The sequence below is a fragment of the Carcharhinus amblyrhynchos genome, chromosome 28 (genome assembly GCF_965287045.1).
Source record: "Carcharhinus amblyrhynchos chromosome 28, sCarAmb.v2.hapA, whole genome shotgun sequence".
Taxonomy (NCBI): Eukaryota; Metazoa; Chordata; class Chondrichthyes; order Carcharhiniformes; family Carcharhinidae; genus Carcharhinus; species Carcharhinus amblyrhynchos.
In genome coordinates this window covers 30,238,623-30,255,337 of record NC_137351.1, presented here as the reverse complement: position 1 = coordinate 30,255,337, position 16,715 = coordinate 30,238,623, and the positions used below count along the sequence as shown (strand labels likewise).

The 16,715-nt window shown below is 41.2% G+C and overlaps 1 protein-coding gene across 2 annotated transcripts in view; it reads right to left on the bottom strand.

Annotated features, from left to right (window-relative positions):
* The window catches only part of efl1 (elongation factor like GTPase 1), a 320,174-nt gene that overhangs the window by 234,994 nt on the left and 68,465 nt on the right, over positions 1-16,715 (bottom strand). For both annotated transcript variants that reach the window (XM_080214115.1, XM_080214114.1), the window contains exons 9-10: positions 9,516-9,595; positions 1,335-1,471 (exon numbers count right to left, since the gene is read on the bottom strand). In XM_080214115.1, the coding sequence (XP_080070241.1) occupies positions 1,335-1,471; positions 9,516-9,595 (217 nt within the window). The remainder of the gene's footprint in view (positions 1-1,334; positions 1,472-9,515; positions 9,596-16,715) is intronic.

The window sequence follows — 16,715 nt, the reverse complement described above, 5'->3', positions numbered from 1 at the left end:
AACACATGTTTGATAGCTCAATATTCTATGAGCTTCAGACACCAGTCTGCTCGAGATTTTGAAAGATTACTGATGGTTACTTCTAAATGTTGGTGTCTTTTAGAATGGATGCTGTCTTTAATACTCATTTTATGCAAATACATGTATTAATGCAATAAATATACATGAAGCTTGACTCAAGTAGATGTCAGCTATTTTTAACATGACAAGCTTCCTCCACCTTTTGTTTGTGTTTTGGAAGTAATATATTTTCTTTTTCCTAACCTTTTACCAAACTGTATCCAGGAGGTGATCAAGGATTCGGGCTACTTACTGGCATGGCTCTTTTAATTTAATTCTATAACTATTCATTAGAAGCCTGAACTCAACAGCTCAAAGCAACAAATCTAAGGCATAAATTCAGTAAAGTTTCAGTGCACTATACCAGCAATTCCCAATCTTTTTTACTTCTGAGGCCCCTTGCCACTGTTATAAAAATTCCACTGCTCCCCTGTAACACAAGAATTTTTTTCCATGTAAAAGATAGTTATACAATCTAACATACTTACTATCTTTGTTTTACTTACATAACATGAAATCTGTTGCTGGTACTAAGCATGAGAGCAAGGCTTGGGTGAGGAGGGTAGCCATGTGCCGCAGCTGTGAGCCTTCTTGGATCTTTGTGAGCAGCAAAGTTCAGTTATTGGCTGCTGGTGGAGTCGAATGTTTGTGGCGCTCAAGTGCGGGTTTAAGTAATCATTAGAAAGATTAGAATTGAGCAAGACCTGCATTCTACACATTCTCTCATTATTTTTGGTCAATCCTCAGTTGGAAGCCCCTGGCCTCTGCCACATTCTCCTCTCTCTGCTTTTAAAACTTACAACTAGGGCAGCTCGGTGGCAATGCTGTCTCACAGCCCCAGGAACCCGGGTTCAATTCCCAGTTTGGGTCACTGTCTGTGTGGAGTTTGCACATTCTTCCGCGTCTCCATGGGTTTCCTCCGGGTATTCCTGTTTCCTCCCACAGTTCGAAAGACACGTTGGTTGGGTGGATCGGCCACACTAAATTCTCCCTCAGTGCACCTAAACAGGCACTGGAGTGTGGTGACTAGGGGATTTTCACACTAACTTCATTGCAGTAAGCCTACTTGTGACACTAATAAATAAACATTAAACTTTGAAAGCTGAAGCTTAATAGTTTACATCTGAAATTTATGAAAGGGCACACTTTGACCACCTTACCACATTTTAGGAAATACAGATGAATTCATCAGCAGTTATAATCTCAATCACTTATAATTTGGTCAATCATGAATTAAATATAAAAATTTAAAAAATTAACTAATTAAAGGATACACAACACAGCATAGGAGATGGGAAGCCATTGAGTGCAAATGGCGTTAAGATGTACTTTAGGATCCGTGTGACGGGAATCACGAGGTAGAATGGTTAGACCCAATGAATTTACTATCTTATCAATCTTCTCTTTGTCCCTGGAAACAAAGACAAAAGGTTACTATTTCTTCACACATACACAAGACAGCTACATTCATTCCTTAAAAGACCGCAGTCAAAGGGAGACTCATAAAAATTCTCATTGGAAAAATGTGTAAAACTAAGACTGTTCAGAGGGTAATATATACTTACAAAAAAAAGGCTGTTCACATTTCATGTTTAGCTCAGTGCTGAAGTCACCGTATTACTGGTTTTGGCATCCAGAAGTCCCATATCGGTGCTCAAATGAGTACAGTGCACTGTCATGGTGACTGGAGAATTGAATAATTAAATAACTTTGCTGCCCTTAGCAAATGTTAGATTGTAGGAAAAGGCTGTGAAATATAATTCCTCCTAAGTCCTGTCTGCAATTTATTCATTTAATGACCACGTAAGCCAGCACTGCAGTGTCACTGCCAAACAAAAAAAAATCACATCAAGTTTGACTCCATACTGAAAGGTTTCTCATGGCACTGCTCTTGAGTAGTCTGGAATGTTAGTCTTGATGTTTACTGCAGTCCTGTTGCAGTATAACTGACAGGATTCTCCCCTCACTATAACACGGCAAATTTACTGACGCAGCAATCTGCATCACTGGTTAAAAATACCAGATACTATACTAACATTGGAAGTTATAAGCATGATGTGGAGATGCCGGCGTTGGATTGGGGTAAGCACAATAAGAAGTCTCACAACACCAGGTTAAAGTCCAACAGCTTATTTGATAGTAAACGCCACAAGCTTTCAGAATGCCGTTCCTTCGTCAGGCGAGTGGAGAGTTCTGATCAGAAACAGGGCATATAAATATAAATTGTAAGACTTCTTACTGAGTTATAAGCATCACAGAAACATCAGCAATAATATTTTTCTAGCACTTTTCAGAACTTGCAAGTAACTTGCCCCAACTCTCCAGAAAAACCTTTCATTTTTAGTTATTTACAAAGTATGTACTTTCCTCTCAAGATGGATTTGCAGTGATAGTTCCGTATTTGACCAGTTCCTTCCCTTAAACATATTTTCAAACACAATTTGAGGTCAGCATCAAATCTTCTCAATTATTCCCCTCTGGGAAAAGATGTTAGTTTTCCTTAGCAACTCAAGAGTAATCACCTCCGTCATCGTCCCAGAATTGCATGTCTTCCTTTCTGTGCCTCCAAAATTAAAATCCACAAACAAAATTTTACTTACAAAGAAACTGCTATGAATAGAGAGGAATGTGCCTCACGAAGCCCTTTACCTTTGATATCACTGAAGCTGAAGATATACAACAAGATGATAATGTAGATACACCAGTTACAGATAGGCACCTGGTATTTGGCAGAATTGTTGGGAACGTTTGGAAGCCTGGACATGAGGAGTCTTGTGACCTTGTATCACTGTGGAGGGAGAACTGGGAGATGAAACATGGGATCGCGTTCACTGGCTTGCATCTGGTAACTGCCAGTGTGAAAGGGAGTGGGGCTGCCAACAGTTCTCAATTGCCCTGGAATCTCCAGTATCCAGACCTGGACACTACTCTGAACTACTCAAAGAAAGCACGGAAATTAGTTTGATTGAAACTTTTGTTGATTAGCTAACAAAATATCATACATGAACAGAAATTGCTATTTGACTGGCCATGATGGTCAGGGCCATCAGTGATGTGATAAAACCTTTAAGGATATGCCCAGAGTTGGAAAGCTGAGGGAAGGCATAGGGCTCCCAAACTGTAAGGATGAGAAAGAGGCAAAAGGTGAGGAGGGAAATAGAATGCAAAGGGGAAAGGAAAGAAGCAATGATCAAAAATTGCAGGAGAGGGGAAATGAAGCAAGGTAAAAGGATAAAAGAGGGTAAAGGGGGACTCAGGCAGAGGGAAGTTAAGGAAGGAAACTAGGGGAAGGTTGGAAAAAGGGGGCAGGGGAGTAGAAAGAGGGAATGGTCCAGCAAAACTGGTAAGAATACATTTGTTAGAAATTAGATTTAATGCTTCACTACCACAATGCCACTGATGCCAGGCAAGTATTCACATTGCATATCTCAGACTTCCTTCAGTTAAGTGTCATAGGTATTGACCAAAAAAACAGGACATCCAAACTCAGCTTTGGCTTCAGATGCAGGGCTTTAATTGAACGTTTTAAAGATAGCATAAATTCATACGGCTACACTGTCTGAACAGTGATATGTAAAGTATTATTCTAAGCTCACTGCCATGACCTCATGATGGTTCAGCCAGTTTGTGTAACACACAGGGTACCACTTGGGTCAAATCCGGACTCTGTAAACACACCCAAGAACTTATTTTTGTTTCAGCAGTTGGCAGCTTTTTCAAACTCAACCCAAAAATAGGAATCATTTGAAAGGGTCACAAAATCCTGCCCGATCAGGAATGATGTGGGTATGCCGGCGTTGGACTGGCGTAAACACAGTAAAAAGTCTGACAACACCAGGTTTTAGTCCAACCTATTTATTTGATAATATACTCGCAAGCTTTCGGGTTAGCCCCTTCGTCAGGTGAAGGAAACCTGACGAAGGGGCTAACCCGAAAGCTTGCGAGTATATTATCAAATAAATAGGTTGGACTAAAACCTGGTGTTGTCAGACTTTTTACTGTGATCAGGAATGCACAGACGTTCACGGTCATGGTCATTCACTTCGGATTAGTCTGGGGAATGATTCAAAGCCACTTGAACCAGAACAAAATAACTTTTCCTGACTTGGCATTCTGCGTCAACCGCTTGGCCCATCCAAAGTGCTAACATCATACGAACAAATGGAGCTGTTTGGCGATGCATGCAGCAAGACATGATGCTAGTTTTCAATATTGCCTTCAACACTGACCTTTACTCATTGGAATATTAATAATGATCCAAAAGCTCAAGAACAAACATACTACTTCCTATTTACAGCAGTAATAAAATATTACTCTCTAGTCCAAGGGTAAATATCCATCTCTCTCTCTGTCTATCTAGCTAGCAGGGAGCTTCTATCTAATTCACTACAATTTATTCTCATGGATGCTTGATTAAGTTAATAATTTGAATAAATCCTTAATCACTGTGATTGGAGACAGTGAGGAATGGGGGTACGGAGGGCTGGGGGAGCTGCCTCTGATACTGACAAGAAGAAATACCAAATTTTCACACTGCATTTTTATGGAACATATGCACGCCACCCCTATGGTATATACCTAACAGCCTGTCATGACAATCTCTTTTTCACCAATGACCCACCAAAACCAGTACCGAAAAGAACAAGTCCACATTCTGCCACTACACGGAACTCAAAACCACCACAACACTGCTGGACGTTATTGCTATCATTTGGACTAGTCATTATACACAATCGATGGGGGTGAAATGAACAAGCCATTGCATTACAAACTTGCATTGCCCACTCACCATAACAGCAACACTACAATATCTGAAGTAATTACAAATGCGATGTACAGAAAATCATGCCATAAAATACTGTGCTGATAACTGTGCAAGCTTTTAACAAAAGAAGCTTTTGTTTGCATTAAGCATTTAGACAGTGGCTGCCAATCTTCATTACATACTTGTTACTGAAGCAGAACAGTTCACTATTATGAGTATGAGCCACAAAAATTTCTGCTGTCAGACTCGACTATTATTCATAATGAACATATATAATAGCACACAAATATTTTATTATTTTTAGCATCAATGCTTCATGTGCAGTACAAAAATGTCACAGCCAGAATACATAAACTTCTTTACCCTTCAATAAAATGTCACATAAAACCACTGCTAAGCTCCAAGATGAAATGTGAATCCTATTCAACCTTTTCTTTCTCATATATCAGTAATTTGGTTTGTGCACACTTGTATTAAGTGAATTCCTTTGAACTAGCCACCTAGATAAGCCAATGTGTAATAACTAATGAATTGTCAAGGTACAGGTCATGTTTTGGCTACAAGAAACAAACTCCTCCATGCTGCAAACCTGAACATTTATTTCCAAGAAAAGCAACCCAAATCTGTAGCCAAGAAGTAGGTGGCGTTTTTTAAAATTCATTTAAGACATGCGAGTGCCTCTGGCTATGCCAGCATTTATTACCCATCCCTAGTGATGGTGAGCTGCCTTCTTGAAGCATTGCAGTCTCTGAAGGTAGGTACACCAAGAGTGCTACTGGGGAGGGAGTTCCAGGATTTTGACTCAGTGATAGTAACAGTGATATATTTCCAAGTCAGGATGGTGAGAAACCTGGAGGGGAACCTCCAGGTGATGGTTCATAGAAATAGGAACCCTACAGTACAGAAAGGAGCCATTCAGCCCATCGAGTCTTGCACCGACCACAATCCCATACAGGCCCTACCTCCATATCCCTACATATTTTACCCACTAATCCCTCGAACCTACGCATCTTAGGACACTAAGGGGCAATTTTAACAAGGCCAATCAACCTAACCCACACATCTTATGACTATGGGAGGAAACCGGAGCACCCGGGGGAAACCATGGTGTTCCCAGGTATTTGCTGCCCTTGTATTTCTAGATAATAGTGGTCATGGGTTTGGAAGGTGATGCCGAAGAAGCCTTAGTGAGCTCTTGCAGTGCATCTTGTAGATGGCAGATGCCTCTGCCACTATTCATCAGTGTTGGAGGAAGGGGTAGCAATCAAGTGGGCTGCTTTGTCCTGGCTGATGTTAAGCTTCTTGAGTGTTGGTGAAGCTGCAAACATCCAGGCAAGTGAAGTGTATTCCATCACATCGACTTGTGCCTTGTAGATGGTAGACAGGCTTTGGGGAGTCAGGAGGTGAGTTAGTCACCATAAGGTTCCCAACCTGCTCTTACAGCCACAGTAATTATAGAGTACACAGCTAGTCCAGTTCAGTTTCTGATCAATGGTAGCCCCCCAATCTACCCACACATTCCCATTTATTTTAGATTTGCTAGTACTTCTTGATGACATAGTCAGTCAAATGTTGCCCTAATGTCAAGGACAGTCACTCTCACCTCACCTCCCGAATTCAGCTCTTTTGTCCAATTTTGAACCAAGGCTGAGATCAAATGTTCCCTTCTATGACTTTACTGATGACAAAGTTAAAGCTTGTTTATTAGTCACAAGCAGTCTTACATTAACACTGCAATGAAGTTACTGTGGAAATCCCTCGTCGCCACACTCAGGCACACTGAGGGAGAATATAGCATGGCCAATTCAGCTAACCTGCACATCTTTGGTCTGTGGGAGGAAACCGGAGCACCTGGAAGAAATCCATGCAGAAACAGGGAGAACGTGCAGACTCCACAAGACGTCCCAAGCTGGGTCACTGCGAGGCAGCAGTGCTAACCACTGTGCTACTGTGCCAGCCCAAGATCAAGAGTATCAAGAATGACCAAAAGTAGACTGATCAGGCAATAATTCACAAGATTGGATTTGTCCTGCTTCTTGTGTTCACAACACACTTGGGCAGTTTTCCACATTGCCAAGTAGATGCCAGTGTTGTAGCTGTATTAGGACAGCATAGCTAGGGGCACAGCAAGTTCTGGAGTTCTGGTCTTTAATACTATTGCCAGGGCCCATCGTCTTTGTAGTTTCCAGTGCCTTCAGCTATTTCTTCAGATCACGTGGAGTGAACCGAATTTGGATGAAGACTGGCAACTGTGACGCTTGGGACCTCCGGAGGAGGCCAAGATGGACCATCCACTTCTGGCTGAAGATCGCTGCAAATGTTTCAAACTTATATTTTTCACTGATTTCTGAGCTCCTTCATCATTGGGGATAGGGATATCTGTGGAGCCTCCTTCTCCAGTCAGTTGTTTAATTGTCCACTGGCATTGATGTGGTTCCTGCTCTGATCAAGACTGCAAGAAACTACAGAAGGTCATGAACGTAGCCCAATCTATCACGCAAACCAGCTTCCCATCCATTGACTGTCTACACTTCCCACTGCCTCGGCAAAGCAGCCAGCATAATTAAGGACCACACACACCTTGGACATACTCCCTTCCACCTTCTTCTGATGGGAAAAAGATATAAAAGTCTGAGAGGTCACATATCAATCGATTCAACTACAGCTTCGTCCTTACTGCCATCAGGCTTTTGAATGGACCTACCTCGCATTAAGATGATCTTTCTCTACACCCTATGACTGTAACTCTCTCCTTTCCTTCTCTATGAATGGTATGCTTTGTTTGTATGGCGCACAAGAAACAATACCTTTCATTGTATGCTAATACATGTGACAATAATAAATCAAATCAAATTCATTATTGGATGTGGCAGGACTGCAGAGCTCAGATCTGATTCAATGGTTGCGGAATCACTTAGCTCTGTCTATTACTTGCTGCTTCCGCTGTTTGGCACACAAGTTGTCCTGTGTTGTAGCTTCACCAGGTTCACAAGGTCTTACTCTTGGCATGCCATCCTGCGTTCTTCATAGATCCAGGGTTCATTCCCTGGTTTGATGAAAATAGCAGAGGGGGAATATGTTGGGCTATGAGTGCACAGATTGTGGTTGAGTACCATTCTGCTGCTGATGGCCTACGGTGCTTCGTTGATGCCCAGTCGAGTTGCCTGATCTATTTGAAAATTATCCCATTTAGTAAGGTGGTAGTGTCACGCAACACAATGGCGAATATCTTGAATGTGAAGATGTGCCTTCGCCTCCACAACGACAGTGGGATGGTCACTCCTACTGATATTGTCATGGATAGATGCATCTGTATGTATTTCTGGGACAATATCCTCCAATAATCATATGTACTTCTCAGGTACTCCACAAATTCTAGCACCTCTCCAGACCTCCCCAGGCACCTCACCAAAAGCATTCTCTAGATCAATGAACTCAATCATCCTTGTTCCATTGGCCATCCTGATATTTCTCCATCACTTACCTCAAAACAAACAAGTGGTATGTCATCTGGATATGAGTCCACACTGACCTTCATGGATTTACACAAATAATAATCAATATGAATCTACAGGTTGCTCATTCTGGCTAATCTGTTGCTACATAGGTTGGACTAAAACTTGGTGTTGTCAGACTTTTTACTGTGTTTACGCCAGTCCAACGCCGGCATACCCACATCATAATCTGTTGCTGGCAGTAAACATATGCAACACATTTCCGCATTGACACTGCATGAAGGCTTTGTTCATGTGGCAATTGAAGGGGGTGTCCTTAATTTTCAAATGCACTTTAATAGAACAGGCACGATTGATACCTATGCAAGGCTAGTGCTACAGCAACGGATACAATGAAAAATGTGTAAAACAACCAGGAAGTGATCAAAGTAGAGTTAGTGGACAACAAATGCATAGTAATGCATGTTAAAATTGACAGCAACAATGATTATATTGCTATGACACAACATTACTGAATTTCAGAAGCCAAGTCAACTTGCAAACTTCTGCTCAGCGGAAATTTTACACAGTGGCTAATTACATATGCAGAAACAGGAATATCATACAGAGGATATTCAGCCTAGAATAGATGAAATTGAATTAGGGTGGCACAGTGGCTAGCACTGATGCTTCACAGTGCCAAGGATCTGAGTTCAATTCCTGCACCGGGTCACAGTCTGTATGGAGTTTGCACATTTTCCCAGAGTCTCGTGGATTTCCTCTGGGTGCTCTGGTTTCTTTCCACAGTCCAAAGATATGTGTGGGTTAGGTTAATTGGCCATGCCCAATTACCCCTTGGTGTCAGAGGGATTAGCAGGGTAAATGCGTGGGGTTACAGGGATAGGGCCTGGGTGGGAATGTTGTTGGTACAGGTTCAATGGGCCGAATAGCCTCTTTCTGCACAGTAGGGATTCTATGAATTTGCAACTCAAGACTTGGAGTTAGAGATCGCAAAAGTTGTGATGTTTTAAAATAATTTATTTCAAATGGAACATAACATTAAGCTGGGGACACACACTAACCAGTATGTAAAATAAGATGCAAAAGGACAAGTCTCAATCCCTGCATCCAACACCATGATCTCACAATGTAATATTTCCAGACTGCTTTATATGTTTTCAAGGCTGTTATAGATAGCAATAATCCATATTTATATGTGTATAAAAGCTACATAGCGGCATAAGAAACATTCTTACCTTCTGACAACTACAGCCTCATACAGACTCCAGATGTTTTCCAGCACTAACTGTACAAAGAGTGGTTTTTTCCCTTTTGACTGCAATGATGGAGAAAACAGTCTCAGTTAATCAAAAAAATGAAACTAATTGACAAAGGAATTAAAACTGCTCTAAAAGATGCCAAGCTAATATTTGTTATAAACTTTTTATACCACAGTCTAGGGAGAACTGTATTTAATTGATTTTGCCTATCCTCTGCCAAACATTATGGTAGAAGGGAAGAACTCACATAGAATTCCAGATTACGTCAATTTACATCATGAACATTCGAATTAGGAGGAGTAGCCCACTCGGTCTCTTAAGCCCTTTCCAGATTCAATAAAACCATGGCTGATCTGATTGTAACATTAACGCTACATTCCTGTCTACTCCTGATAGCCTTTCTTTGTGATTAATGCACTAGAACACCCAGATCCCTCTGCATCTCAGAGCTCTGCAATCTCTCACCATTTAGACAACATGCTTCCTTTCTATTTTCCTGTCTAAATGAGCAATTTCACTTTTTCCAGTCTTCTCCATTTGACACTCACTCACTTACTCTGTAGCCCCCTTATATTCTCTTCATAGCATATTTTCCTTCCTATCTTGTGTCATCAACAAATTTTAGCAATCATCCCTTCTGTTCCTTCGTTCAAGTTATTTATATAGAAATATCAAGGCCCCAGCTTTGATCCCTATGCCACACCATCCATTACATCTTGAACAACCAGAATGTGACACATTATGCTTAATCTGTTTCCCATTAGCTAGCTACTCTTCCTTCCATGCCAATATGTTACCCCCTACAGCATGAGATTTTATTTTCCGCAATAACCTTTGATGTGGCACATTATCAAATACTTTCTGGAACACTTCTGTTACATTTGCATTCTTAAAGTAACTTAAACATTATCTGCATATCCTGGTGACACAACTTTTTTTTTGAAGTTTGTACTTGAGTCATGGACAATTTTAAGGTGTTACCTTTTATTGCTCGTGAACAATTTAATAACATATGGATATGTAAGTCTCCTTACCCTAGGAATCAATGTAAATGATGCAGCAGCAAGCTTTTGTATTTCTAAATTAAAGTTTCATTTATTTCTTAGACAATTGCCCTGGAGGTTAATGAAAACTTGACATCTCACTCATGTGAATCACCCACACTAATGTACGCACAAAAACTAGACCAGTTGAACGTAAAAGAGTAATTACAAAATGAAATTTAACTCTGTCTCAATTCTGGTGAAATTTGATACTCAAACTGAATTGAGCATGGGATGGTTCTGAGAGTTGATTTGCCCAGAGGTTGTTTTTACAGGTAGGCTTGAAGATGGGACAAGTTAGAGGGGTGAGAGGCTTAGTTCCTCTTTCTAGATATTGTGCACAGTTACTCTGCTGCTTAATTGACTACAGCAGTCGATGACTTTGTCAGTGGATGCTTGCTGATGGAATTCTGTCCACATCTCTGGGAATGTCTCTGAAAAGTAGAATGAATTTCTGCTCTATCACCTGTGAGAGAGGGGAGAGGGCAAACCTGGAAAAAAACATGTCAGAGAGGGAAAGGAAATAAATACTAAGCATGACTCAGGGTTGACAGTTAGCTCGGAGAGAGGAGACAGTGGATCTGTCACGAACATGCCGGACAGGGAGAGGTTAATTAGACAGCTTCTAGAAAACACCAGGTTTAAAAAAAGAAAATCAAGCAGTGACATCTCAAGGAAATTGTAAGGTGATTGGGAACTACTTCAGAACTGAGTCTAAACTGAAAGTTTTAAAAAAAAGGGGAGTAGTTATCTTTTATTCAAGTTTATATATTAGTGTCACAAGTAGACTTACATTAATACTGCCATGAAGTTACTGTGAAAATTCCCTGGTCGCCATGCTCCAGCACCTGTTCAGATCCACTGAGGGAGAATTTAGCATGGCCTATGCACCTAACCAGCACGTCTTTCAAACTGTGGGAGGAAACCGGAGCACGCAGAGGAAACCCACACAGGCAGAACGTGCTGACTCAACATAGGCAGTGGCCCAAGCCAGGAATCCAACCTGGGTCCCTGGCACTGTGAGGCAGCAGTGCTAACCACTGTGCCACATGACCAGTAAAGTATAATAATTATTAGTAGGGCTTATCAATATTGCTAAGGTTTATGGTAAATCTAGTAATATTGGTAAGGGTTATTAGCAGTACAAGCAGTAACAAAGTTATCAGTGAATAAAAAGAGAAAAAAGCATGGATGCTCCAACTTCAAGAATGTCCATCATAGGACGCTTCCCATGTCCTAATAACCATTTGTGCTGTCAGTTTCAGCAGCTTGAACCCCAAGTTGTGGAAGTTAAACAGCAGCTGGCATCACTGCAGTGCATCTTGAGGAGGACACTACATTGATAGGTATGGTCACCCTGCAGCTTAACAATATTCAGGAGAAGTGGTGACCACCAGACAGTCAAAAAGGAACAGGCAGGTATCCTACAAGTACATCCCACTATCCAATTGGTATTCAGTATTGAATACTGATGAGGGCGATCATTCATCTGGGGAGTCCAGTCAGAACCAATTCTATGGCATTTGAAACAGGTAGTTCAGCTGTACAGGAAGTAATAAAGCATGGAAAAATAACAGTGATAGGTGATTCAATGGTCATGGAAATAGATAGGCATTTCTCTGTTTGCAGATGCAAATCCAGAATGATGTGTGGCCTCCCCGGCGGGAGAAAACTGGCACACTTGGAGGAAACCCACACATACGCAGGGAGGACGTGCAAAATTTCACACAGTCATCTAAAGCTGGAATCGAACCCAGGTCCTGGCACTGTGAGGCAGCAGTGCCAACCACAATGCCACCCCTTGAGATTCTTGAGACATTGGGATGGCTCTGCAGGAGATGGCACCTATACAGGTCCGACAGGTTGCAACTTAACAGAGATTCAAAAGAGTTTCTTTCTCTGTCCCAGTGTTTTACTAGTGTTATTGGAAGATTTTAAGCTAACTTCGCAGGGCTGTGAGAGCCAGAAGATAATATTAAGTGAGGAGTAACAATGCACTAAATAAGGGGAGAGATAGCACAAGTAGGCAACGGTATGTTAATAGATGGAACGAGAATAAATGAGGAAGGAGTACAATTGAAATTAGGGTTAATATGCATGTACGCAAACGCATGAAGTGTGACAAATAAGATTGGTGAGTTACAGATGTGAATTGCCATGTGGAACTTTGATATCATGGCTACAACAGAGACCTGGCTCAGAGAAGGGCAAGACTGGATACCCTTGGATACAAGGGCCAGAATTTTACCATCCCGGCCACCATGGGAATCGGAGCGGGCAAGAGGACAGACAACGGAAAGGTCCGTTGACCTCAGACGGGATTTTATGGTTTCGGAACGAGTGAGACCGTAAAATCCCAGGGTGTTCACGAAAGATAGGAAAGGAAGAAAAGGGGAAGGTTGGCAGTATGGATAAAAGAGAACATTGCAATGCTGGAGAAGGGATAAAGGACAAAATAGCTCAGGGACAGAAAAAGGGTGATGACATTGTTCGATGTAGTCCACAGGTCACCAATAGATGGGAAATGAATAAGTGGAAATTTGCAAAGAAATTAGACAGGAACAAAAATTAGACATTCCTATTAATGAGGCAGTTTAATTATCCAAATATAGACAGGAATAGTGTCAAAGGATTGTAGGCCAAATAAACCCATATGTCATTGGTGAACACTGGTCATTGCACTGTATGTTTTAGACTGACTGTGGCAAAGGATAAAGAACTGTCAAGAGTAAAAATAACTAACTGGGGGAAAGCCAATTTCACTGGGTAAGAATAGATTTCGGCACAATAAATTGGACTCAAAGATTGGCAGGAAAATTGGTAGCTAATCAATGAGCTACTTTAAAAGAAGAGGTGAGTTGGGGATAGTCAAGATATAGTCCATCGAAAGGGAAACGTATAGCAAACAAATCCAGAGCTCCATGGGTGACAATGGAGAAAAAATTAAGATAGCAGAAGAAAAAGCGTGCTCATGTCAGGTAGAAAATACAACTGATAACCACTCTGAATATAGAAGGTTTAGCAGACAGGTGAGGAAGCAAATAAGAGAAACAATGAGAAAGTATAAAAAAAAACTGGCAGCCAACATAAAAGGGAATTCCAAAGTCTTCTATAAGCATATAAATAGTAACGGTAAGACCAATTAGGGACCAAAAAGGGGATTTACATATCATAGAATCCTAACAGTGTAGAAGGAGGCCATTCGGCTCATTGAGTCTAACTCTCCAACTGAGCATCTTAGAGGACCAACCTCTGTCCTATCCTCATAACTTCACACATTTACCCCAATAATTCCCCCGTAACCTGCACATCTTTGGACACTAAGGAGCAATTTAGCATGGTCAATCTACCTAATCTGCTTGTCTTTGGACTGTGCAAGGAAACCAGAACATCTGGAGAAAACCCATGCAGACACAGGGAGAACATGTAAACTCCATACAATCACCCATGGCCAGAATTGAACCCAGGTCCCTGAAGCTGTGTGAGGCAGCAGTGCTAATCACTGAGCAATTATACTGCCTCCTGGGGGAGATGACATAGCTGAAGTGCTAATGAATACTTTGCATCTGTGGTCGCAAAGGAAGATGATGCTGCTCCAGACATGGTAAAAGATGAGGTAATTCAGAGACTAGGTAGGTTTCAAATGAAAAAGGATGTGGTATTGGATGGGTTATCTGTTTTTCAAGTTGATAAGGCACCTGGACTGCATGAGAAGCATCGAAGGATACTGAGGAAGGTGAGAGTGGGAATTGTGGGCCACTGGCCATAATTTTTCTGTCTTACTTAGACTCTGGTGTGGTGCCACAGGACTGCAGAATTGCAAACATCACATCCTTGTTCAAAGAAGTGTGTGAAAATAAACCCAGAACCTACATGCCAATCAATCTAACTTCAGTGATGAGGAGACTTTTGGAAACAATAATTCAGGATCAAATTAATAATCAAATGGACAAAGGTGGGTTAATTAATGAAAGCCAATGTGGATTTATTCAGAAAAAAACATGTTAAACTAAGTTGATGGAAAACAGTAACAAAGAAGATTGTTGATATGGTGTATACGGACTTTGAAAAGGCATTTGATACAGTGCCATACAAAAGACTTGTGAGCAAAGTTACAGCTCATGGAATAAAAGGGACAGTAGCAACATGGAAATGGAATTGGCTGAACAACAGGCAAGAGTGAGTAATGGTTAACTGATGTTTTTCAGGCTGGAGGAAGGTCTGTAGTGGTTTCCACAGGAATCAACCCTTGTTCTTCCTAGTTAATACTCATGACCACATTTTGATGTACAGGACACAATTTCAAAATCTGTGGATAACATAGAACTTGGAAGCATTACAAACTGTGAGGAGTGTTGTACAACTTCAAACAGACATACACAAGTTGGTGGAACAGACGGACAAGTTGCAGATGACGTTCAATGCAGAGAAATGTGAAATGATTCATCTTTGGTGGGAAGAACATAAAAAAGGGTACAACTCTAAAGGGGGTGCAGGAGCAGAGGCACCTGGGTGTAGATATGCATGTTATTAAAGGTGGCAGGACAAGTTGATAGAGCAATGAGAAAAGCATACAGTATCCTATGCTTTGCTAATAGGGCACATTGCGAAGAACAAGGGGGTTATGTTGAACTTGTATTAGATACTAGTTCAGCCAGAGTTGGAGTGTTGTTTCCAAGACCAGGTGCTGCCTTTTAGGAAAGATGTTGAAGGCATTGGAGAGAGTGCAGAAAACATTCTGGGAACGGTTCCAGGAATGAGGAACTTCAGTTATGGAGTTGGACTGGAGAGGTTTGGACTATTTTCCTTGGAGAATCAAAAGCTGAAAGGAGATTTGAGATATTCAAAATCATGGGGAATGATCGAGATGGAGTAAATAGGAAAAACCTGTTCCCATTAGTAAAAGGATCAAGGATGAGGGGGCACAAATCTGAAGCAATTGGTAAAAGAAGTAAAAGCAACATGAGGTAAAACATTTTCATGCACCATGTGATTTATGTCTGGAATGCACTTCCTGAGAGTGTGGTGGAGGCAGGATCATTCAAAACGTTCTAAAGGGAATTAGGCTGTTATCAGAAAAAAAAGGAAGAATGCAGAGTTCCGGGAAAAGGCTATGACACTAAGTTGTTCTCGTCTTCTTCTAATTCCCCCTCCTTGCCACAAATTCATTGTACCCTCAGACCTTTCCCTCTCTGATGCTGGATGATTTGTGCTTAATAAAGTACCCACTTCGATCTCCTTATGCTTCCACCTTAAGAAATTTTGAGCAGCACGTAGAGCTCTTTTCTTCTAATTTATTCTTTCATGGGATGTGGGCATCGCCGGTAAGACCAACATTTATTGCTCATCCCAGTGGCACATCACTAGTTAGAGGTTGGCTAACTGATAGAAAATAGAGTTGGGATAAGAGGGGCATTTTCAACCTTTAACTAATGGAGTACCACAGGGATCAGCATTGGGGCCACAATTATTTACAATATATATTAATGATTTGTAAAAGGGAAGCGAATGTATTAATTCCAAGCCTGCTGATGACACAAAAATAGGTGGGAAGGCAAGTGGTGAGGCTGACACAAAGGGTGGGACTTTATGGCCTCATTCATCACGAAACTGTAAAATCCCGCCCGAGATCAACGGACCTTCCCATTGCCCGCTCCGATTCCCATGGTGGGTGGTGAAAGAGTTTATAGAGAGATATAAACAAGTTTAGTGGGCAAATACTTGGCAGATCGAATATAATGTAGGAAAATGCAAAGTTACACACTTTGGTAGCAAGAATAAAGGAGCTGAATATTACCTAAATGGAGAGAGAGTGCTGAAAATTACAGCTCAGAGGGATTTGGGGATTCTCATGCAAAAATCACAAAAGCTAGCGTGCAAATTCAGCAGGTTATAGGGAAGGCAAACAGAATTTTTGTCTTTATTTCAAAGGATATGGAGTTTGAAAATAGGGAAGTCTTGCTAAAACTATATAAGGAACTAATGTGACCACAACTAATTTTGGTCCCCATACCCAAGGCAAGATATATTGGCATTGGAGGTAGTCTAGAGAAGGTTCACTAAGTTGACCATGAGTATGGAGGGATTTTCTGATGAAGAGAGATTGAGTACATTGGATTCTTACTCACTGGAG